This window comes from Microcaecilia unicolor, chromosome 1, assembly GCF_901765095.1.
Source record: "Microcaecilia unicolor chromosome 1, aMicUni1.1, whole genome shotgun sequence".
Taxonomy (NCBI): Eukaryota; Metazoa; Chordata; class Amphibia; order Gymnophiona; family Siphonopidae; genus Microcaecilia; species Microcaecilia unicolor.
Genome location: NC_044031.1, coordinates 725338425 through 725364093, shown reverse-complemented (window position 1 = coordinate 725364093; position 25669 = coordinate 725338425). Strand labels below are relative to the sequence as shown.

Here is a 25669-nt window from a genome sequence, read left to right as displayed (position 1 = left end):
ACACATGCTCTGTCCAAAGCTTAGGTATAAAGAACTTAGTTTAATGCAGTTGTCTGTCTTCATTGAGTGTTCCCTGGTCTTTTAATTCACTTCTACCTGTTCTACACCACTCAGGATTTTATAGACCTCAATCATATCCTCCCTCAACCGTCTCTTTTTTCCAGGTTGAAGATCCCTAGCCTCTTTAACCTTTCCTCATTGAAGAAGAATTCCATCCCCTTTATCATTTTGGTCAATCTCCTTTGAACCTTTTCTAATTCCACTATATCTTTTTTGGGATATGACAACCAAAATTCAATTCAATGCTCAAGGTGAGGTCTCAGCATTGAGGGATACAGAGGCATTATAATATTCTTTGGCATCCCTTTCCTAATAATTTCATTCGTCCTATTGGCTTTTTGGCTGCCGCCATACACTGGGAAGAAGATTTCAGTGTATTGTCTACAATGATACCTGGTTGGGAAAGAGGAACCCAAATTATAGCTGTGTAATGCAAGGTTCCACGTTAGGAGTCACCGACCAAGAAAGGAATCTCGGCATCGTTGTTGATACATTGAAATGCTCTGCTCAGTGTGCTGTGGTGGCTAAGAAAGAAAATAGAATGTGTTAGGTATTAGGAAAGAAATGGAAAACAAAAGTGAGGACGTTATAATGCCTTTGTATCAGTTTGACCGCACCTCGAATATTGTGTTCAGTTCTGGTCACTATCTCAAAAAAGATATAGTGCAATTAAAAAAGGTACAGAGAAGGGTGACACAAATGATAAAGGGGATGGGACAACTTTCCTATGAGGAAAGGCTGAAGCATCTAGGGCTCTTAATCTTTGTGAAGAGATGGCTGAGGGGAGATATGATAGAGGTCTATAAAATGACAAGTGGAGCGGGTAGACGTGAATCATTTGTTTACTCTTTTCAAAAATACTAGGACTAGGGGGTATGTGATGAAGCTACAAAGTAGTAAATTTAATACGAATCGTAGAAAATGTTTTTTCACTCAACGTGTAATTAAACTCTGGAATTCGTTGCCAGAGAATGTGATAAAGGCGGTTAGCTTAGCAGGGTTTTAAAAGGGTCTGGACAGCTTCCTAAAGGAAAAGTCCATAGACCATTATTAAATTGACTTGGGAAAATCCACTGCTTATTTCTGGGATAACCATCATAAAATGTATTGAGCTTTTCTGGGATCTTGCCATGTATTTATGACCTGGATTGGCCACTATTGGAAACATATGGCTGTACTTATGTACTTTTTCTTGAATGCTGACTCCTAAGGTGGACCCTAGCATCGGGTAGCTATGATTTGGATTATTCTTCCCAATGTGCATTACTTTGCATCTATCCACATTTAAATTTCATCTGCCCAGTTTTCAGTTTCCTAAGGTCTTCCTGCAATTTTTCACAGTTCACACGTATTTTAACAATCTTGAATAGTTTTGTATCATCTGCAAATTTGATCACCTCACTCGTAGTCCTGAAACAAGCCTTTTGAAGTGTCTTCTTTGGGCATGCCTGAAGTGTATCAGCAGTCTGCAACACAAAATGGGCCCCCTTAATGCCCAGCTGGAAGCAGGGTTGGCTTGCTTGGTGGATGCTAGTTATGATATGTAACGAGTTACGTCTTGCGGTATGTGTTTCGCTATTGCGTCATTGGGCAGTGGATGCAGCGTAAAAATCACATCTAATTAAACTGCCCTTTTAGGGCAAGTTGCTATTTGAAGAAGATATCTGACTTGGTGAAAGAACTGGGGGAAACTAAGCCACAGCGGTTGCTGGAAGATAAGCCAAAAACCTCTGGTCGTTCATCTTCACGGGGCTCTTGATTTGCAGACAGTACCAACCTTGTTAGCAATATGGTCAAAAGTTCCCCTTTCATGCATGCAGATCTTCTTTTCTTTTGGACAGGAAGTCCTCTGTCAGAACGCCCAGGGCCTCCAGAGCATCGCAATGATGTGAAGCTGGTCCACTCTTCCTCTAATGGGAGGATGTCTTCAAGTGTTTCAGGAGAATCGAACCAAAATCACGTCAGACCAGTGAGTTCCGGATGTTATAGAAGGTTAAAAGTTGGAGTTCTCCAGCTTGGTTACTCCTCTTCCTGAAGTCTCCTTGTTGAAAGGGAACCAAGGCAGTTGAGGTTCAGGTCACTGTAGATTCCTTGCTGGCACTCCAGGCCATTGTTCCCCAGGCTGAGCAGGGACAGGGCAGATACTCTGTCAGGTTCCTTGACCCGAAGAAAGAAGGTACTTTTTTCATCTGGTCTTGATCTTAAAGGTCTAAATTGCAGTCTTTGAGTGTTCTCCTTTCACATGGAGATACTAAGAGCAGTCATAGCTTTAAGGGGGAGAATTTCTCACTACCTTCTATCTAAAGGAGGTGTATTTGCATATACCCATATGACCGCGACATCAAAGGTTCTATGTTTTGTGGTGCTGGGCCATCTATTTCCATTCAGGGCTTTGCCCTTTGGTTTCTCCACAGCTCCAAGAACGTTTGCCACGGAATCAGTTCACTTGTATCTTGACAACTGGCTCATTTGTTCGTCATCCTATTCAGACGGCGAAGGACAAAGTTGTCCATCTTATACAGGCAGGTTGGATGCTCAACTTCAAGAAGAGCAGACTAATTCTGTCACAGATGCTGGAGTATCTGGACATCCTATTCAACGCAGCATGGAAGTAGATCTTCCTCATGGAGTGCAAGAGGTTGAAGGTGGTTCAACAGATTTGTCTTCTCAGTCAAGGCAGTCCCAGGGTCTGGGACTATGCCCAAGTTCTGGGGTCAGTGACTGAGGTGATGGAAGTGGTCTGGTCAAAGCTGTACAATGCAATTCTTGGCTGTGTTCTATCAAATTTGATGGGTACACTCTGTTTCAACATGAGCTACTCATCTGGCTTGCTGGTTTCAGGGTAGTTGCATTAGTTCTTTCAGTTACAGAAATAGTGCAGCCGAAGAAGTTTGGTTGCCACTGATTCAGAGCTGGCCCAATTGCACAGTTTTTCTGTTCAACTGTGGTTCATATATACTGTCCCTGTATACTGCACAGTTCTTTCTGTATCTTCCTTGGCATCTCAACCCCTGTGTGTGTAGTTGTCCACTTGGGTTGCACAGTGATGATCCACCCACGTTGCATAATGGCAGCAACCACATTTGCAGCAGCCTTATTGGTTGCACAGTGGCGGCAACCAATGGCCGTACTCATCTGGATTACTCCCTTGTGGTAGCAACCACTTGTATTGCTCTCCTAAAGCAGTTTCCTGCTTTTATTGTGTAGTTGTAACAAATGCCCATACTACTCAGCTTAAGCAGCCGCTTGTTTTCTGGGTTGCACAGTACTGGTATTTCATAGATACAACAACCATCTGTCTTATATGGTTGCATGATCAGTTGTGCTTTGCTGAAATAGCCAGCTTTCTTCTTTACCTTCAGCAGTCAGCTACATGTCCTATCGTTCCAAGACAGTCATAAAGCGCTGTTCTGGTAGCCGGCTGTGTAGCACGTCTACTCTGTCACCATGTGTGTGCAACTGCTGCAGCAGCAGGCATGGTACCAGCTGCCTGTATAGCACAGTTCCAAAAACTGTCTGTATGGCATAGTTTCAGACCCACCTATGTGGCATCAGATATTCCAGCTGTCAGCGGTACATTGGGTGGCTATATATGTGGCATCCCAGTCAGCAGTTGACTGCATATCATTGGCTGTAATAATTATAAGTGGGATATCAGTCAGCATCTACATATATGTTAGCTATGGCAAGTGCTTGTTATATTTCATGCAGTATTGGCAGATACGGCTTCAGTTGCAGCATGCAAGTGTATGGCTTCAGAGGCAGCGGCCACCTGTGTTGCCAGTTACTACAGCTACCTCTCATTCTTCTGCCTGTGTGGCACCAACTGCCGCCTCTTATTCCTGCTCTAGTGACAGCCTGGATGTCTCCAGTTTTGGTAGCCACATCTATAACTCTAGCTACTGTGGCTGCATGTATAACATTTCTTGATGCATTCACTTATGGCTCATCTTCACTGGTTTTGGTGGCTAAGTGCCTTGTCTCTGCACAACTATTTAGTACTTCTTTCACCGGTTGTTCGTATGGCTTAGGCTGTACAAGCCACCTATTTTGTGTGATTCTACAGTTCAGCTGTTTTGCACAACTACCTTGATAGCGGTGGCATTGGCCACCACTGTTATACAATTGCAGGAAGTCTCTAATATTTTATTTTTTCTCAGACTAATAGGTTGCCCTATCTGAGTGTCTCATGTCTCAGGACCCTCTTCTTGCTCTTACAATGATATTTGGGTTTTCATGTCTGAATAGAGCACTCCTGACACCTGGTCAGTGAGTAGCTATTTTTGGTCCCCTTTTTTACTCTCAGGAAAGGGTGCTTCTTAATTTCTCCTGGTTGTCATAGATGTAGATAGGGAAGCACAGTGGTTTTTCAGCCCCTGATAGCTTTCTTCCTATATTTCCTTCTAGAAAAACATCAGTTGGATTTGTTCTTGGTCTGTACATCTCTTCCATGGTCTGTCTTGCTATTTTCTATTATTTATTCTTATTGTAATCGCATCCTTCTCTTCTTCCATATCTTTTGTCTTTTGGGAAACCTTTTGATTCTCTCTACTGGGTACCATTGGAAAGGACCTCTAAGGCTATACAAGTTTATATCTCTGTTTTATACTGGGGAAACTGATGATGTGTTTTCAAAATTCTTTCTCTCTCTTTAGTCTCACCCTATTTTGGGGACACTACTTTGCTACATCCCATTGGTGTGGACTGGTCTGATAGGATGCTGTGGAAGGAAAAGTTATGTCTTATCTGATAACTTTCTTTCCTTTAGTCCTGTCGGACCAGTCCAGAATCTCTCCCTGGTTGATTTAATTTTATTTTGCTTACAAGCTATATTTTTCAGATATCACGGATTCTACTTGTACGTTTCTCCTAGCCTATTGTATGTCGCACATCTCCTGACGGTGAAATATCTGTATGTCAGTAGAGTATATGTCTTACTAGCTGGAAAGGCTATTAACCTGATTTTAATTACTTGGTCTCAAAGTTTCTATATTGGTCATCAGTCAGATTTTGAGTACCATTGCTTGGCTATTCGAAATAATGAACAAGAACTATTTTTTTTCCTCTGTCTTCATCCAATGGTAGAGGGACACAACCCGTTGTTCTGGACTAGTCTGATAGGACTAAAGGAAAGAAAGTTTTCAGGTAAGTCATAATGTTTTTCCTTGTGTGTAAGTGTACCACACCTTATTATATACAGTAACATGGAAGTACCTTACTATGTAATTGCAGGGATGGGAAGCATACACATGGGGGCAGCATGGGCATGTCTCCAACTTAATGCGTGTAGGCATGCCAGTTCAATAAACGCTAAAACTGAGCTTCTATGGGTCCCTAACACAAGTGGGCCCAGACCTGACATCAAAATCTCTTTTAGGAACTAAAATCACAAGTGAAGAAATGTAGAATGCAGCTCAATTCAGCACTTACTCTGATCCCCCACATCCAGGCAACCTTCAAAAACAGCTTCTTTCACTTGTGATATCTATGCTGCCTATCTCCTTACATTTAGAAGGTAAGCTTTGTCTTGGTTATGCTTGCCATGATAACATCAAGACTGGATTACTGTAATGCACTCTACACATGTCTGACTGCAAAGAGTCTGCACCAGCTCCAATTGATTCGGAATGCTGCAGCTAGACTAGTAGACTGTAAGCAACATGACCACATCACACTTTTTTTTTTTTTTTTTGCAAAAACTTCACTGGCTACCAGTACAATACAGAGCCAAATTTAAAACACTGTTTGACCTCCAAGGCCCTTAAAGGAAAGGGTCCAGATCTCCCTCTACACATCTCCAAGGTCACTAAGGTCCTCCCAAGGAGCAGCCCTAACCACACCCTCTCCAAGGACATCACACGATGTTATACCCACAAGCAAGCCTTCTCCGGAGTAGCCCCCACACTCTAGAATACACTCCCTGAAAGGCCTCGCTTAGCAGAAGACTATATTTCAGGAAGCAAGTGAAAGCTTGGCTGTTCAACCAGGCCTTTAATAGAAGAAATAAATGACACTGGCTGCACATACTATAGCAGGACATGTTTTACCCACTCCTACCCTAGCTAAGATACTGTTCAGGCACCTTTCTAACCTCATTTGCAACTTTCTTTAATTCCCTTATCGGCATCTTGATGTACACAGCTTTGAGCATGGCATCAGCACACCTAAATGGAGGTGCCATGCTTATAAACTTGCCCCCTTTTTCTGTGGTAGTTGTATTGTTTTCAGGTAACATTGCAATTGGTTATCATAGGGCTTGACAAATCCCTACTACTACTACCACTATTTAGCATTTCTATAGTGCTACAAAGCGTACGCAGCGCTGCACAAACATAGAAGAAAGACAGTCCCTGCTCAAAGAGCTTACAATCTAGTAGACAAAAAATAAAGCAAACAAATCAATTAATGTGTAGAGGAAAGAGGAGGGTAGGTGGAGGCGAGTGGATACAAGTGGTTTCGAGTCAAAAGCAAAGAGGTGGGCTTTCAATCTAGATTTAAAGATGGTCAAGGATGGGGCAAGACGTAGGGGCTCAGGAAGTCTATTCCACGCATAGGGCGCAGCAAGACAGAAGGAGCGAAGTCTGGAGTTGGCAGTAGCGGAGAAGGGAACAGATGATAAGGATTTATCCAGGGAACGGAGTGCACAGGAAGGGGTGTAGGGAAGGACGAGTGTGGAGAAATACTGGGGAGCAGCAGAGTGAGTACATTTAGAGGTTAGTAGAAGTTTGAACAGCATGCGAAAACGGATAGGGAGCCAGTGAAGCGACTTGAGGAGAGGGGTAGTATGAGTAAAGCGACCCTGGCGGAAGACGAGACTGGCAGCAGAGTTTTGAACCGACTGGAGAGGGGAGAGGTGACTAAGTGGGAGGCCAGCAAGAAGCAGATTGCAGTAGTCCAAACGAGAGGTGACAAGGGTGTGGATGAGGGTTTTTGGTAGAGTGCTCAGAAAGAAAGGGGTGGATTTTATGGATGTTATAAAGAAAGAAACGACAGGTCTTGGCGGTCTGCTGGATATGAGCAGAGAAGGAGAGAGAAGAGTCAAAGATAACCCCAAGGTTTCGAGCTGAGGAGATAGGGAGAATGAGAGAGCCATCAACAGAAATAGAAAATGGGGGGGGGGGGGGGGGGGGGGGGAGAGCGGGGAGGTGGGTTTTTTTTTTTATAAATTCTAGAAATGAGTCCTGGCCCCATACCCCTGCGAAAAATCTTAAGTAAAGCATGCTCCACCCCAGCCCAATCAGGAAGAACTTTTTTTGTGCATAAAATCCCAACAATTGACCATACAAAAATAATCTGACTCTTGCAATCCATATCTATTCCTTAAAACAGCAAATGGTATAAGGGAACCTTGAATTATCAACTGACCAGCACCCGAAGACCTTTAGACTCCCATCTATGAAACACGTTGGTATACTTTGGAGCATCAAACCCTGAGGCATGCAATATGGGAGTAGCATAAAAATAGCACTGCTTAGGGAACAACCAAAGGTGAATGGATTCCTATAAGGCAGAGGATAGAGTATTGTTGTAAGAAGAAACAGCCTCGCTGACAGACGTGGATGGTGCCACAGTAGAGAGGAGGTTTGAAACATGGGAGGATAGAGATGAAGGGTCAATATCAAGAAGATTCCTAGATAAATTAGATAAGAAAGGACGGGACTGCATTCAACCGAAACTGCACTTACTAAAGTCTCCAATGACCTATTACTGGCTAAATCCAGAGGTCAATATTCCATCCTCATTCTTCTTGATCTTTCTGCTGCTTTTGACAATGTCGATCACAGCATACTTCTCGATACCCTGTCCTCACTTGGATTCCAGGGCTCTGTCCTTTCTTGGTTCTCTTCCTACCTCTCCCTCCGCACCTTTAGTGTTCACTCTGGTGGATCCTCTTCTACTTCTATCCCTCTGCCTGTCGGCGTACCTCAGGGTTCTCTTCTTGGTCCCCTCCTCATTTCTATCTACACTTCTTCCCTTGGTTCATTAATCTCATCCCATGGCTTTTCCTACCATCTCTATGCTGATGACTCCCAAATCTACCTTTCTACCCCTGATATCTCACCTTGCATCCAAACCAAAGTTTCAGCATGCTTGTCTGACATTGCTGTCTGGATGTCTCAACGCCACCTGAAATTAAATATGACCAAAACCGAGCTTCTCATTTTCCCCCCCAAACCCACCTCCCCGCTCCCCCCGTTTTCTATTTCTGTTGATGGCTCTCTCATTCTCCCTGTCTCCTCAGCTCGAAACCTTGGGGTCATCTTTGACTCTTCTCTCTCCTTCTCTGCTCATATCCAGCAGATTGCCAAGACCTGTCGTTTCTTTCTTTACAACATCCGTAAAATCCGCCCCTTTCTTTCCGAGCACTCTACCAAAACCCTCATCCACACCCTTGTCACCTCTCGTTTAGACTACTGCAATCTGCTTCTTGCTGGCCTCCCACTTAGTCACCTCTCCCCTCTCCAGTCGGTTCAAAACTCTGCTGCCAGTCTCGTCTTCCGCCAGGGTCGCTTTACTCATACTACCCCTCTGCTCAAGACCCTTCACTGGCTCCCTATCCGTTTTCGCATCCTGTTCAAACTTCTTCTACTAACCTATAAATGTACTAACTCTGCTGCTCCCCAGTATCTCTCCACACTTGTCCTTCCCTACACCCCTTCCCGTGCACTCCGCTCCATGGATAAATCCTTCTTATCTGTTCCCTTCTCCACTACTGCCAACTCCAGACTTCGCGCCTTCTGTCTCGCTGCACCCTACACCTGGAATAAACTTCCTGAGCCCCTACGTCTTGCCCCTTCCTTGGCCACCTTTAAATCTAGACTGAAAGCCCACCTCTTTAACATTGCTTTTGACTCGTAACCACTCGCCTCCACCTACCCTCCTCTCTTCCTTCCCGTTCACATTAATTGATTTGATTTGCTTACTTTATTTATTTTTTGTCTATTAGATTGTAAACTCTTTGAGCAGGGACTGTCTTTCTTCTATGTTTGTGCAGTGCTGCGTATGCCTTGTAGCGCTATAGAAATGCTAAATAGTAGTAGTAGTAGTAGTACATGAAAAAGGCAATTGCTCTTTTATTCCCGTTCCGCAATGGTGAGCATGCTTTGGGAAGGGAGATTGCTAGCTTCTGCTAATGATTTGCTGAGGCACCTTAAGGGATGGGTTTACTAAAGTTACTTTGCCTACAGACATAGAATAAGAAAAGCACCTTAATAGTTTGTAAAGAATCTACTTTTGATCTGGGAGGGATTTCCCCCTCTACCGACCCTCACTGGGGATATTGTTGGAGGCAGGGGCGTATCTGCATGGGACCATGGGGGCCTGGGCCCCCGCAGATTTCACCCTGGACACCCCTACTGCCGTCAACCCTCCCCCGCCATCGCCTGGGTTACCTTTGCTGGCGGGGGACCCCAACCCCCGCCAGCCGAGGTCTGCTTCCTCATGCCGCTGCTTTTAAAAATATTCCTTCAGCTGACGGGGGACCCCAACCCCTGCCAGCCGAGCCGAGGTCTTTTGTTGTTCTTTGTCCTCCGTGTCCGTGCTGTTCAAAGGAGCTGCTGAATCCAGTTTCGTAGTCTGACGTCGCTGCACGTTGTACGTGCAGGACGTCCTGCACGTACAACGTGCAGCGACGTCAGACTCCGAAACTGGATTCAGCAGCTCCTTTGAACTGCATGGTTGGACACAGAGGACAAAGAAGAACTAGGAAATCCGACTGCAACGTTTGCATTTCAACGCAGAAGGACGGGAGGGGGTGGAGCGGAGAAAGAGCTGAAATCTTTTTTTTTTTTTTTTTTTGCTTTCGCGTTGCACAAAGTTTAGACAACTTCGCCTTCAGTTGTCTATGACTGTTGATGGGACTTGTTTAGGATGGTGGGCAGACTGGAGAGCATAGGGTAAGATTGGACTGATGTATCTTTACAGTTTTCTTGCATGAATGAGTGTCTCCTTCCTATCAGACAATGGAGTTCCTTTCTATGGTCAATCTTGTTTTCTGATAATGTTTTAATTGATGTTTACTTGTTTTTAATATTTAATTTTTTTAATCCCGTGAACCAGGGGCGTATCTGAAGTTTGGCGGGGGGGGGGGGGGGCGCTATAATGTGCCCCCTCACTCTGGCTCTGGCCCCCCCCCCCTACCGCTGAACTTCAGATATGCCCATGGTTGGAGGGAGTGGAAAAGAAAAACAAGAGGTTTCAGCTGCTGGCTCTAGATTAATGAAAATTTCTCAGACGGATTTAAATTGTATGTAACTAGAGCTGTTTCTTTACATACTCCTTAGATACACTCTGTGCGGTGCTGGAAAGGGATACCCTCAGTATTCGGGAAAGCCGTCTGTTTGGTGCTGTTGTTCGCTGGGCAGAAGCAGAGTGCCAGCGGCAGCAACTACCCGTCTCTGTGGAAAACAAGCAGAAAGTTTTGGGAAAAGCCATCTCCTTAATTAGGTTCCCACTAATGACTATTGAAGAGTTCGCTGCAGGTAATTTTATTAGCTATATAGGTCTCTGTCCTATACAATTTATAACTATTATAGTGTTATTACAAGGCTTTCCTTAACCCCTTTCTCATTTCCTGACATTTATTTTCATTACAGAATTCCAGAAATTGTGATTCAGAGCTTTTCCTTAGAACAAATGGCAGCCACAGTTTTCACCATGCATGATGTTACAGCATCCTCTAGAATGGTGAAAATCTGGTGTAAATATATGCTGCCCTTTAGCTTGGTCAAGCTACATAAACCGGGGGTTCTGAACTCCAGTCATTGAGGGCCACAAACAGACTTGGTTTTCAAACTAATCTGTTTCTTGGACCAAGTATATACAATTAATATCTGAAACCCAACCCTTTTTGCTGCCCCTGGAAGACCAAAGTTGAAAATTCCTGAAATAGTAATTGTTCCAAACAGGACTTGCCTTCACGTAGGGAGGGTCAGTGCTGAAAGACCAATCACATGCCAGATATCCTGATTTTATTTTATTGTTTTTGTTTAATCTCGGTGTGTACTGTTCCTTTTTATTAGTTTTGCTTAATGTTGAGGTGCAGGTTCTATCCAATTTGGAGCACAAGAAAGTGATATAGCATATTTGTAGTCTTTCTTGTAATTTTGAATGCCTGTTGGGGGAGGGGGGAGAGAGATTTAAACAAGTTATAGATACAACACAGGTACAATTATAATTTATTTTTGTACTGAACAGACCATAAATAGCTTATATTGTGAGTGTAAGGTTTGTAGTTGCTGTTTAAATCGTTGATATTTCTTAACTACTAAATGACTTTCCTGAAAAATGTTACATATCGGAACTAAAAAGGACTGTTCTTAATTTTTTTCTTTTTTAAATCTTAGTGAAATGGGAAGTCAAAAGTTAGTGTAAATGCTAAAGTTTGGCTTTGGGATTTTTGTGTGCACGCTGTAGCATTATTATGCAAATTTCTCAGCCTTTGACTTGTTTATCAAACTCCAAAACACTTATTCAATTTTTATGCAAGTGATCTACACTGAATACTACATTGGCAAAATTTGGACAAGCCTTACATATTTTCCATATTATCTTGTAATAAACTCACAGTACTATTCTAATAGTATACAACTTCTGGGTTTTCAATTTCAGTTTTTGTAGTCTGTAATTACCCAGCTTTGCACATAGTTATAATGTATGGAAAATTAGATTTTTTTTTAAACCTCTTTAAAAAATTTTGTTCTGTGTTTTTTTGAAAAATGGCTGCTTTGAAATGATACTGTTGAGACTGTGTAAGTAGATCACTTTCACAAAAACATGCTTGCTTTTTTTTTTTCTTTTTTTTTTTTTTTTTTTCTTTTTCCTGTCGTCACAGGTCCTGCTCAGTCTGGAATTTTATCAGATCGGGAAGTGGTAAATCTCTTTCTACATTTTACAGTAAACCCTAAACCCCGCGTTGAGTATATTGACCGACCACGATGCTGCCTTAGAGGAAAAGAATGCATCATCAACAGATTTCAGCAAGTAGAAAGTCGCTGGGGCTACAGTGGAACAAGTGATAGAATCAGGTACTTACCACTACAGTGTTACCTTGGAAGAGTCAGGTCTGTAACTGTACATTATTCACTCTGAAAAGCAGCGATCTTTTGTACTGATTTTATTGAGAAACCAGACGCCAGTGTCACACTGCAGCAAATCTGTAATAAAGTAGCTGTTTGTGCTGCTATGTGAGAATTCCAAAAGGCTCCAATGTTATAATATTTTGTGGCAGCAACAACTTTACACTGTGCAATAGGTTTCTATTAGAAATACTAGTGACCGGGCCCATAAAAATGATAGGCAGAAAGGTAGATGTGAAGCGTCTGTTCACGCTTTCCAAAAATACTAGGACTAGGGGGCATGCGATGAAGCTACAAAGTAGTAAATTTAAAACGAAATGGAGAAAATGTTTCTTCACTCAACGTGTAATTAAACTCTGGAATTCGTTGCCAGAGAATGTGGTAAAGGCGGTTAGCTTAGCGGAGTTTTAAAAAGGTTTAGAGGGCTTCCTAAAGGAAAAGTCCATAAACAGTTATTAAATGGACTTGGGGAAAATCCACTACTTCTGGGATAAGCAGTATAAAATGTTTTGTACTTTTTGGGATCTTGCCAGGTATTTGTGATCTGGATTGGCCACTGTTGGAAACAGGATGCTGGGCTTGATGGACCTTTGGTCTTTCCCAGTATGGCACTACTTATGTACTTATAAACTTTTATCTTGAATTTGTTATGCTCCATCTCTGGCCCAGTTCAGGAAGTCTGTTTCTGGTGTGTGGCGCAGCAAGATGGAAGGAACAGAGTCTTGAGTTGGCAGTAGAAAAGGGTACAGATAAGAGTGACTTACCTGATGAACAGTGTGTCCCCCGAGAGGAATGTAAGGAGAGAGAAGAAAGGAGGCCTACTGAGGAGCTGCAGAATGAATTCACTTTTATGTCGGTATGAAGAGTTTGAACTGGAAATGGATAGGGAGTCATTGAAGTGACTTGAGGAGAGGGGTTATGTGAGTGTAGCAACACTGGCAGAAGAAAGTCATGCAGCAGAATTTGAACAGATTGAAGGGGGGACAGACGGTTTAGTGGTAGACTTGTGAGAATCAAGTTGCAGTAATCTAAGCAGCAGGTGATGAGTGTACATAGGGTTTTGGTAGTGTGTTCATAAAGGAAGGGACAAATTTTGGTGGTAATGTAGAGAAAGAAATAACAGGTTTTAAGCAGTCCCTTGAATATGTGCAGAGTGCAGTCAAAGATGACCTCAAGGTTAGGAGTTGAGACAGGATGGCAGTGTTTATCCACAGAAATAGAAAATGGGAGATTAAAGGTGGGGTTAAAGTGAAAGATAAGCTCAGTCTTGGCCATGTTCAGTTTCAGATAGTGATGGGACATGCAGGCAGCAATGTTGGTTTCTTGGTGTGGGTTTTTTTGTGTGTGTGTGTGTGTGTGTGTGTGTTTTTTTTTTTGTGCTGTATAGTTTGATCTCTTCTGTACTTTAAATATCTGCAGTTTTTGTCTGTATAGTTTTCATGTAATCTTTTCTTAGCTCTCTGCATCCAAGTTTTCTTTTTCGCTTTATTCTTTTTTTTGTCATTTTGGCATCCTTTCTACATTTTACTGTTTTCTCATTTGTGGAAACCATTGGCAACAGAGCATCATAATGACTGTTAACTAGTTCACTACTGTTTAGTGACAATATTTGCTTGCCAAGCCAGAATTGTGGGTTGTCAGTAGCTGACATTTTGCTATTTATATAATCACTGAAAGATATTCTAATTGCCACTGAATTTACAGCAAGAGCAAGATCTTGGAAGAGAGGGTTTTGGAAATTATGTAGATTAGGTGGCATGGAAGTTAAAGGTGACCTTAGAGTTGAGTGTAATTGTGACAAAACAGTGGATTTTAAGCCTGTAAAATTGTATTATTTCTTGAAGTGTATTTCTCTTGTTTGGCTAGCAGGTGGTGCATGTTTAAATCTGTTAGAGACATGACTGTTCCCTCTTCAGTTAGCACAGATAAGAGGTAACATGCAGTGATGTGGTCAGCTGCTTTTAAAACTTGTTCTGGGCTCTGATTGGCCCGAGAGCTCAAATTCAGCTAGGATGTACTGACCTTTTCTCCAGTCTTAGCCAGGGAGAAAAGAGAGAAAGATCTATTTGATGAGGCCCTGCGAACAGCTATATTTGATAACCTGTGAACTTTCCAGGTACTATTTAGATAGTAAACAAATGTTTAGATAGTGTTTATAATTGATCTATATTTCACTTGTTACTGTTCGCTGATTGCACTTTTTCTGTTTATTGTTCTAATTTTTCATGACAATAGACATTTTTAGTTTATTGCCTCTGGTTGTCTGGACTGACTAATAATCCTGGTGGTTTGTGTGTTGGGTCTGTGGGTGCTTTCTAGGAACTGTGGGACCACTGGGAGTGTGGCCCCAGGAATCACTGGGGATAATTTGAGAGGAGACTTACCCAGAGGTGATTGGGACCCATTAAGTGGGAGGAGGGTGCTAGTGTAGAGCATAAGTGGCAGGCAGACCTGAGCTGTGCTGGGGATAGACACCCTGTAAGTGTAGTCCCAAGGTGTGTGGCTAGGCGTTTTGTGACTTTTTTTTTTTTTTTTTTTTTTTTTTAAGGCTGATTTTACATAGCACATTGAAATCAGATGTCCAGCTTGGGGCCTGCTCGTCCAATGGCATTTTACAAAAATGGTTCTGGCAAATATAGAGCCTTTTATAAAATACTAGTAAAAAAGGCCCGTTTCTTACAGAAATGAAATGGACGCTAGCAAGGTTTTCCTCGGAGTGTGTATGTTTGACAGAGTGTGTTTGACAGTGACTGTGTGTGAGAGCGAAAGAGTGAATGTGCGAGTGTGTGTGTGTGAGAGAGAGTGAGACTGTCTCCTTTGTCCGCTGCCCCCCCCCCCCCCTCCAGCCACTCAGCGATTCTTCTCTCTCCCCTGCTCCCCCTCCAGGCACCCAGCGATTTCTCTTCTCTCCCCAGCCCCCCCCCCCCCCCCCCCAAATCCAGCCACCCACGTCATTTCCTCTTTTCGCGAGAGCAGGACTCTGAAGGAACGAACTGGAAGGGAAGGCTACAGACGGGCTAGGCTTTCAAAGGAGCGATGGAGACTCGGTGGGTGCCTGGGGGGGGGGCAGGGGAGAGAAGAGAATCGCTGGGTGACAATAACGGACCGGGCAGGCGGGTTGGGCGTTTTTTACAGACCGTTGATTGCTTCCTCGTTCTTGTGACGTTGCAGGACAGTGAGAGCCAATGAAACGCTGAGTTACAGACTTACGAACCCTACGCTGCCACAGTGCCACGAAGTCAGCTTCAGAACGTTGGAGGTGCTTTTTATTATATAGGATGTGGAAGGACATGTAGACGTGCACATGTATTTACTGGCGTGCATAGCAGAAGCAGCCATTTTACAAATATATATGTGGGGAAAAAAGTGGCATAAACCTCTGACTGCTTTCTTCTTCTACTGCTGCTACTACTCATTTTTGTAGTGCTACTTAGATGTATGCAGCGTTGTACACATTATATGCAGGTACTTTTCTCTGTCCCTAGAGGGCTCACAATCTAAGTATTTTTGTACCTGGTGCAATAGAAGGTTAAGTGACTTCCCGGGGTCACAAGGAGCTGCAGTGGGAATCGAGCCCAGTTCCCCAGGATCAAAGCCCACTGCACTAACCATTAGGCTACTCCTCCTCCTTTAATGTGAAAGTGTATTCCATGTGTAGGTGGCATTGCTTCCATATGCAGCTGTCTAATTTTACATATATGTGTAAGTGAGCCACAACCTTTTTTTTCCCTTAATTTTGGAGACAGAAATAGAGAATTAAGATGAATTACTCCCTTCAGGAGCAGTGGAACACTCTTTTGATTCGTGAGCTAAACAAACTAATATTTGTGCTGCCCCCCAGCATTCTAATTGCTGATGTTATGTTGGGTAAAATATTAGTAGGGCCATGGCCCCAGTGGCCCTGCCCCATTCTGTTGCCTGTGACTGACTCCCTTTATTCCCTGTGTGAAGCCCTGGCCAAAACAAGCACTTCATAAAATTCTATGCATGCTTTTCAGATGGTGTAAAACGCAACGGGGAGATTCTTTTCCATAATATTCTGTATTCTTGTAAAATATGTAGACTTTTGTCTTTCCAAGACACATTTCCTGAATCTTAGTGGTGTGAATCTCCACATGTAAATAGTGGCTTTCTGTAATCACGCTTCACATGTGTATACAGTCTACACCTCCTAAATGCTGCTATTTGCATGAGGAGATGCTTCTGTAAAAAAAAGTCTGTCAGTAGTGGGATAAGCTGATTTCTAAAGTTCTATTGTAACATGTGAGATGTGCAGGATATGAAGGTTTAAAACAAAAGTTAACAAATAACTGTGTTCAATGTAATCCTTGATCCATAGATTTTTAATGTTCCTTTGTATTTAGTGGTACAGAAAACCTTTCCCAATGATTCTGTATATACAGTTTTACCCCCATTAATGAGGTATGCTGAGCTTGCCTCATCGTTGAATAGCACAGGAAAGTTCTGGGATAAAAGGTTGCCATCCTGTTCCATATCTTTGGTACAGCATTAAGTCTGTTGCTGCAGGACCTAGTTCAGTCTTCATCCCACCCACCCCTAGCACAACTCTTCATTTATAGTCAGTTATTCTAATTAGGATAACAAACGAGGAGTGCTTTTACAGAGTTTTAAATACATTACTTTCTAAGAAGAAAACATAAAATAAATCACACAATATAACATATAAACTAAAGACATTTTTATATTAGGCTAATATCCTTAATATTTTAGCAAGTTTTTGGAAAACTCAAAAATACTAAGATGGAGCCAGCAGTCCAGCAGCAAGAGGGGTGCTATCCAGTCTTTTGCATTGAGTGTCACATGTAAGATTAACTCCCAGTTGGTGAGATTCATATGTGTGTGCCTGATGCAAAGAGCTACAAATTCTCAGAGATCGGGTCTGTTCTCTTCAGGCTAGAGTAGCAGACTTGGTGGAGCTGAGGGAGACAGAGAGATACATAGAGGAGACCTACAGGGATGTTGCAGAAAAGTCCCACCTCCAGTCTGGCAGCCCCTGTGCTACTTTGGAGGAGAGAGGTCTCCTAGAAGGAGAGCATCACCCTGGTGAAGTAGGAAGTACTCCTGTAGCCAGGACCTGCCCACCAGGGGATGTACTATCCTCTCGCACTGAGGATACGTCTCCAAAAGAAGTTTTGCCCAGATGGGAAGGGTTAGGACAGCTGTTGTAATTGATGATTCGATCATTAGGCATGTAGATGGCTGGTGGATGTGAGGATTGCCTGTTGACTTGCCTGCGTGGTGCGAAGATGGCAAACCTCATGCGTCACCTAGACAGGATCTTAGATAGTGCTGTGGAGGAGCTGGCAGTCTTAGTACATGCCGTTTGAGCACTTTAAAATATATATATATATCCTCAGTCTGATTTGTCCAGCATGGCAAGCACATTCTGGTTTGCAGTACCGGCTGAATGGTGTGAGGACCAACTTGACATGCGACAGCGATTCCCAAGGGGGTGAGTAGTCATTATCCTGTCTGCGCTGGTGGGGCACAGCAAAAGCGGCTCCCAATGTGGGAGCCACTGGGCTGCTGCAGTTTTCCCTTGTTGGAGATCCACTGTACAGCCCAACTCTGTGGAGCGGTGTGCTCCTTCCCTCCTGGCTCATTTTGGAGGGCGCAGGGCAGTGAGGATTGAGGGCGCCATCTTTCTTGCCACTCCACATGGCAATGCTGAAGCCCCAGCGCTCCCCTGGGGCCTGATTTACTTGCAATTCAGTCAGTTTTATATTGTAGGCTTTTCAGAAATGTGACTGGGAAACTGGAGTGGATCATACCCAGTTTCTTCATATTTGGTATTTAAGGGCTTCTGAGAAAGGAAGCCTGGGGCGGTTTGCAGACTCCTGTGGGAGTCCTCAGGTCTCCCACAGCTTTGATAGGCAGATAATCAAAAGCAAACGCCGGCGCTAGAGGCTGCTAGCGCCATACTAGCGCCAGTGTTTGCTACCAGCCCATGATGAGAGCCCTCGAGCGCGTGAAACAATGCGCTCGAGGGCTGTTTGCGCAAATGCATGCTAAACAGGGCTTAGCGCATTCATCGCCAATGATCAGCGGTCAGCACGCCAAAATTTGGGTCGCTGGCCGTAGCAAACCCTACGCCAGCTCCGAGCTGGCATTAGGGTTTGCAGATCATTGGGGAGGAATGGTGAGCCCTGTCCAGATTGCAGTTGCATGCTGGTAGGCCCCCCCCCCCCCCCCCCCCCCCCAAAGCAAACCTGCCAACGGGGCTGGAAGTCCAGCGGACCTCTGGTCCCCCCCCCCCCCCCCCCCCCCCCAGGTTCAGGAAGGGCTGGAGATCCGGTGAGTCTCCAGCCCCCCCCCCCCCCCAAAACACCTAGAAAATGGTCCCTGGTGGTCCAGTGGCCGCCGGCTAAGCCCCCTCCTTCCCTTCCTCCCTCCCAACGGGGGGGGGGGGGGGCTGGAGGTCCGATGGACCTCCGGTCCCCCCCCCCCCCCCCCCCCCCGACGATCCCATCCCCCCCAGGTTCACGGAGGGCTGAAGATCCGGTGGGTCTTCAGCCCCCCCAAACCCCAGAAAATGGGCCCTGGTGGTCCAGTGGCCGCTTAAACAGTGTCCGTTAAAAAGAACCCCCTCCCGGCCCACCTACCTTAGTTGGAGAAGGGAGGTAGTCTGCCTCCCTCCTCTCCCTTGGGTTGACGGCGCCGCAAAATGGCAGCGCCCAGCCCCTCCCAGTGCATCCTGGGATATGGTCTGTAGCCCCGCCCAGCGCATCCCAGGATGCACTGGGAGGGGCTGGGTGCCGTCATTTTGCGGCAGCGTCGACCCAAGGCAGAGGAGGGAGGCAGGCTACCTCCCTCCTCCAACTAAAGTAGGGGGGCCGGGAGGGGGTTCTTTTTAACGGACACTAAGCGGCCACTGGACCACCAGGGACCATTTTCTGGGGGTTTGGGGGGGCTGGAGACCCGCCGGATCTTCAGCCCTCCCTGACCCTGGGGGGATGGGATCGTCGGGGAAGGGGGGGGGCGGAGACCGGAGGTCCCATGGACCTCCAGCCCCCGTTGCTCGGGGCAGGGGTAGTCAGGGCCTGGTGGTCCCATGGACCTCCAGCCCCTGTGTTTGACAGGTTTGGGCTTTTGACAGCCTAGACCTGTCAAACAAGTGCGGGAGGATTGTGCTGAGCGCATGCTCGGCACAATTCGCCCGAACTTCTATCCCATGATCAGAGATAATTGCGCTGTTTAAATTTGCATGCATTATCTCTGGTCATATGTCTAATAGTGCCCTGCGCTGTTCCAGCGCTATTTCAGAGCGCTGTTTGAACAGCGCGGGGCTTTAGATCATCTGCCTGTGAGTCTCCTGCAACTTTCCAGGGGCGATGTCAGAGACCCATTAGATCTGCAGATGTTGTGTGGCAGTGAGAGCCTTAAGCTACAGCTTGGAAAGTACTGACTATCTGAAAGTCTTCTGATAGAGATGCCTGTGCTTCACTGGGTGATTTACACTAAGACTATTTCTGCACCCTCCTTTCCTTGAGGAGGTTCAGGGTATGTGTACATCTTTAATGGAGGGGAGAAAGGGATCAGGATTAGGGATCCTACTCTAGGTTTTTCCCTCTTCTCCTTTCTCAGAGCATGGCAGTATACAGTTTTCAAGCGTAGGGCTGTTGACTCATGTTTCTGTGAGAAATGTTAAATTTCTTAGGCTAGTGCAGGCCTCTCAGGTTTCTCTTGGTTTCCATGGTAATCCTGCACCCTCTGTGCTGCCTTGGTGGCATTTCCTTTGTGTGTACTGTTTACATCAAACTAGTTTTATTCAGGAGGGTGGCTGGCCTTTCAGCCTGAAGGTTACAAGTTCATGGCTGGTTTTATCCATCCTATTAGAAACTGTGGGCTCTATCTCTACCTGCTGGTAGAGGGACATAACCCACGTAGAGGGACATATATCCCACAAGTCTGTGGATTGATCTGTTGGGACTAATGGAAAGAAAATTATCAGGTAAGGACTAATTTAACCTTTAGGGAATCCTAGTAGAGAGGTTTCAACAATGCTGAAAGTAAGCCAGGTGTGCTTTATGAGAGGCAGGATTAAGGATGCACATTATCCCTTTCAAGCTTCTAAACAGCTTGTAGATCAAATGAAAAATACACTTTGAAGTGCCTTTATACAAATGCTAGAAGCCTAAAAAAATAAGGTGGGCGAGTTAGAATATATAGCACTAAATGATGAGGTAGATGTAATAGGTATCTCAGAGACTTGGTGGAAAGAGGACAGTCAATGGGACACTGTGTTAACAGGGTACAAATTGTATCGCAATGATAGGATCAAATTGGAGGGGGGTAGTAGTAGTAGCAGGTGTGAACTGACAGGCTTGTCAATAAACCAGGCAAATCATTACTAAATAGACATTCCAGGAATCAAAATAGTTTCTTTTGTATTGCAAACACCTCTAAATTATTCTGGCAATGGCGAGAGTGTCCAGGGATGGGTCAAGAATGCGTGAGGAGGGGAGGAAGAGGGTCAAGGAGAGTATGAACAAATGGGAAGGCATGTGAGTGAGTAATGAGGATGGGGGCAAGGGAAGAGCGAGTGGATAAAGGATAAAAATTGAATAAGGATGTGTGAGTGAGATGATCATGGTTTGGGGACAAGAGTGAATGGAGAGGGCAGTTGCTGTGGGGTGAATGTGTGTGTGGGGGAGGGGAATGGTCCTAGGACAGCTAAAGGGATTATTCACAAACATCGACTATATTGTAATCAAGGCAGTCGGGCCAGGGCTAGTGCAAGGGTTTCTGGCGCCCCCTGCAAACCTACAAATTGGAGCCCTCGGAAGATCATAGAGAATGACACGGGAACAATGTCCCCCATGAGCTCTGTCCCCATCTGCACAAGCCTCAAATAGTTATGTAGTACACCACCTGAGGTATATATTTTTTCTTTATTGTGAAAAATACAAAGATGGTGTTAGGGGAGTGCGACTAAGGCAACTGCCTTTGGCTCCTGGTGTGAGAGATCTCCAAGCCTGCTGGAAGCTGAAGAAAGTGCATGCTGGTAGTGGACTTTGGGTTCCCCTCCAAAATTTCTGCCCTGGGTCCCAGCCATGTCTAACAAAGATATATATTTCAAATCTGACACTGTAATCACAAAATAGAAAAAAATATATATTTTTCTACCTTTTGTTGTCTGGTCATTTTATTTTTTAAATCATGTTGGTCTCAGGCTCTGGTTTCTGCTTCCCTCTGTCTTCTTTTAACTCACTCATAAGTACATACATAAGTACTTTAAGTATTGCCATACTGGGAAAGACCAAAGGTCAATCAAGCTCAGCATCCCGTTTCCAACAGCGGCCAATCCAGGTCACAAATAACTGGCAAGATCCCCAAAAAGTACAAAATATTTTATACTGCTTAACCTAGAAATAGTGGATTTTCCCCAAGTCCATTTAATAGCGGTCTATGGACTTTTCCGTTAGGAAGCCGTCCAAACCTATTTTAAAGTCTGCTAAGCTAACCGCCTTTACCACATTCTCTGGCAACGAATTCCAGAGTTTAATTACACGTTGAGTGAAGAAAGATTTTCTCCTTCATTTAAAATTTACTACATTGTAGCTTCATTGCATGCCCCCCTAGTCCTAGTATTTTTGGAAAGCGTAAACAGACCCTTCACATCTACCCGTTCAACTCCACTCATTATTTTATAGATCTCTTACATATCTCCCCTCAGCCACCTTTTCTCCAAGCTGAAGAGCCCTAGCCGCTTTAGCCTTTCCTCATAGGGAAGTCGTCCCATCCCCTTTATCATTTTCATCGCCCTTCTCTGCACCTTTTCTAATTCCACTATATCTTTTTTGAGATGTGGTGACCAGAATTGAATACAATATTCGAGGTGCGGTCGCACCATGGAGCGATATACAAAGGCGTTATAACATCCTCATTTTTGTTTTCCATTCCTTTTCTAATAATACCTAACATTCTATTTGCTTTCTTAGCCGCAGCAGCACACTGAGCAGGTTTCAACGTATCAGTGACGACACCCAGATCCCTTTCTTGGTCCGTGACTCCTAATGTGGAACCTTGCATGACGTAGCTATAATTCGGGTTCCTCTTTCCCACATGCATCACTTTGCACTTGCTCACATTAAACGTCATCTGCCATTTAGACACCCAGTCTTCCAGTCTCGTAAGGTCCGCTTGTAATTTTTCACAATCCTCCCGTGATTTAACGACTTTGAGTAACTTTGTGTCATCAGCAAATTTAATTACCTCACTAGTTACTCCCATCTCTAGGTCATTTATAATTGTTAAAAAGCAGCAGTCCCAGCACAGACCCCTGGGGAACCCTACTAACTACCCTTCTCCATTGAGAATACTGACCATTTAACCCTACTCTCTGTTTTCTATCTTTTAACCAGTTTTTAATCCACAATAGAACACTACCTCCTGTCCCATGACTCTCCAATTTCCTCCAGAGTCTTTCATGAGGTACTTTGTGAAACACCTTCTGAAAATCCAGATACACAATATCAACCGGCTTACCTTTATCCACATGCTTGTTCACCCCTTCAAAGAAATGTAGTAGATTGGTGAGGCAAGATTTCCCTTCACTAAATCCATGTTGACTTTGTCTCATTAATCCATGCTTTTGAATATGCTCTGTAATTTTGTTCATAATAGTCTCTACCGTTTTGCCCGGCACCGACATCAGACTCACCGGTCTATAATTTCCCGGATGTCCTCTGGAACCTTTTTAAAAAATTGGCGTTATATTGGCCACCCTCCAATCTTCCGGTACCACGCTCAATTTTAAGGATAAATTACATATTTCTAACAATAGCTCTGCAAGCTCATTTTTAAGTTCTATCAGTACTCTGGGGTGAATCCGGTCCAGGAGATTTGCTACTCTTCAGTTTGTAGAACTGCCCCATTACATTCTCCAGGTTTACAGAGAATTCATTAAGTTTCTCTTGTCAGCTTCGAATACCATTTCCGGCATGGGTATCCCACCAAATCTTCCTTTGTGAAGACCGAAGCAAAGAATTAATTTAATCTCTCCGCTATGGCTTTGTCTTCCATGATCACCCCTTTTACTCCTCAGTCATGTAGCGGTCCAACTGATTCTTTTGCCGGCTTCCTGCTTTTAGTATACCTAAAAAATTTTTTACTATATGTTTTTGCCTCCATCACAATCTTTTTTTTGAAGTCCCTCTTAGCCTTCCTTATCAGTGCTTTGCATTTGACTTAACATTCCTTATGCTGTTTCTTATTATTTTCAGTCGGTTCCTTCTTCCATTTTTTAAAGGATTTTCTTTTAGCTCTAATAGCTTCCTTCACCTCACTTTTTAACCACGCCGGCTGTCATTTGGTCTTCCATCCTCCTTTTTTAATAGGCGGAATATATTTGGCCTGGGCTTCCAGGATGGTGTTTTTGAGCAGCATCCACGCCTGATGTAAATTTTTGACCCTCGCAGTCGCTCCTCTTTCCCCCCCCCCCCCCCCCCCCCCCCACCGTTCTCATTTTATCATAGTCTCCTTTTTTAAAGTTAAACGCTAACGTATTTGATTTCCTATGTATACTTCAAAGCTAATATCAAATCTGATCATATTATGATCACTGTTATCAAGTGGCCCCAGCAGCATTACCTCCCGCACCAGATCATGCGTTCCACTAAGGACTAGGTCTAGAATTTTTCCTTCTCTGATCGGCTCCTGTACCAGCTGCTCCATAAAGCTGTCCTTGATTTCATCAAGTAATTTTACCTCCCTAGTGTGCCCCAACATTACATTTACCCAGTCAATATCAGGGTAATTGAAATCACCCATTATTGTGTTTCCCAGTTTGCGTCCCTAATTTCATTTAACATCCGTCTGTTCATCCTGGTCAGGCGGATGGTAGTACACTTCTATCACTATCCTTTTCCTCTATACACATGGAATTTCAATCTACAGTGATTCCAAGAAGTGTTTTGTTTCCTGGAGAATTTTCAATCTATTTGATTCAAGGCTCTCGTTAATATACAATGCTACCCCTCCACCAATTCGATCCACCCTATCACTACAATATAATTTGTACCCTGGTATGACAGTGTCCCACTGGTTATCCTTCTTCCACCAGGTCTCAGAGATGCCTATTTTATCTAATTTTTCATTTAGTGCAATATATTCTAACTCTCCCATCTTATTTCTTAGGCTACTGGCATTCGCATATAGACATTTCAAACTGTGTTTGTTGCTCCTATTTACATCATGCTTAGTACTTGACAGTATTAATTTGCAATCTTTTGTCTGATTTTTATTTAAGGACACCTGATCTACTACGGACTCTCTTGTAACCTCACTATCAGGATAACCTATCTTATTATTATTATTATTATTTATTTATTACATTTGTACCCCCACGCTTTCCCACACACAGCAGGTTCAATGAGGCTTATATAGTAAATAGAATTACAAAGTATTGTAAGGAGAGTATTATAAATTGAAACAAACATAGTAATAGTAAGGTTTTAATTCTTTGAAGGAGTAAACAAACGTGGACAAAGGGGAGCCGGTTGATATTGTGTATCTGGATTTTCAAAAGGCGTTTGACAAGGTACCTCATGAAAGGCTACAGAGGAAATTGGAGGGTCATGGGATAGGAGGAAATGGCCTATTGTGGATTAAAAACTGGTTGAAGGATAGGAAACAGAGTAGGGTTAAATGGGCAGTATTCACAATGGAGAAGGGTAGATAGTGGGGTATCTTAGGGGTCTGTGCTAGGACCGCTGCTTTTTAATATATTTATAAATGATTTAGAGTTGGGAGTAACTAGCGAAGTAATTAAATTTGCTGATGACACAAAGTTATTCAAAGTCATTAACTCGCGACAGGATTGTGAAAAATTACAAGAGGACCTTACGAGATTGAGCGGCTAAATGGCAGATGATGTTTAATGTGAGCAAGTGCAAGGTGATGCATGTGGGGAAAAAAGAACCCGAATTATAGCTACGTCATGCAAGGTTCCATGTTAGGAGTTACGGACCAAGAAAGGGTCTGGGTGTCATCGTCGATAATACACTGAAACCTTCTGCTCAGTGTGCTGCTGCAGCTAGGAAAGCGAATAGAATGTTAGGTATTATTAGGAAAGGTATGGAAAACAGGTGTGAGGATGTTATAATGCCGTTGTATCGCTCCATGGTGCGACCGCATCTTGAGTATTGCGTTCAATTCTGGTCGTCGCATCTCAAGAAAGATATAGTAGAATTGGAAAAGGTGCAGCGAAGGGCGACTAAAATGATAGCGGGGATGGGACGACTTCCCTATGAAGAAAGACTAAGGAGGCTAGGGCTTTTCAGCTTGGAGAAGAGACAGCTGAGGGGAGACATGATAGAGGTATATAAAATGAGTGGAATGGAACAGGTGGATGTGAAGCGTCTGTTCACGCTTTCCAAAAATACTAGGACTAGGGGGGCATGCAATGAAACTACAGTGTAGTAAATTTAAAACAAATCGGAGAAAAGTTTTCTTCACCCAACGCATAATTAAACTCTGGAATTCGTTGCCGGAGAACGTGGTGAAGGCAG

General features: G+C 43.9%; 1 protein-coding gene across 3 annotated transcripts in view; it reads left to right on the top strand.

Annotated features, from left to right (window-relative positions):
- BTBD1 (BTB domain containing 1) overlaps nucleotides 1-25669 on the top strand; it is a 74706-nt gene that overhangs the window by 34566 nt on the left and 14471 nt on the right. For 2 of the 3 annotated variants that reach the window (XM_030189615.1, XM_030189614.1), the window contains exons 4-5: nucleotides 10344-10541; nucleotides 11894-12086. In XM_030189615.1, coding sequence (XP_030045475.1) covers nucleotides 10344-10541; nucleotides 11894-12086 — 391 coding nt within the window. The remainder of the gene's footprint in view (nucleotides 1-10343; nucleotides 10542-11893; nucleotides 12087-25669) is intronic. The other variant, XM_030189616.1, reaches the window with a different exon arrangement.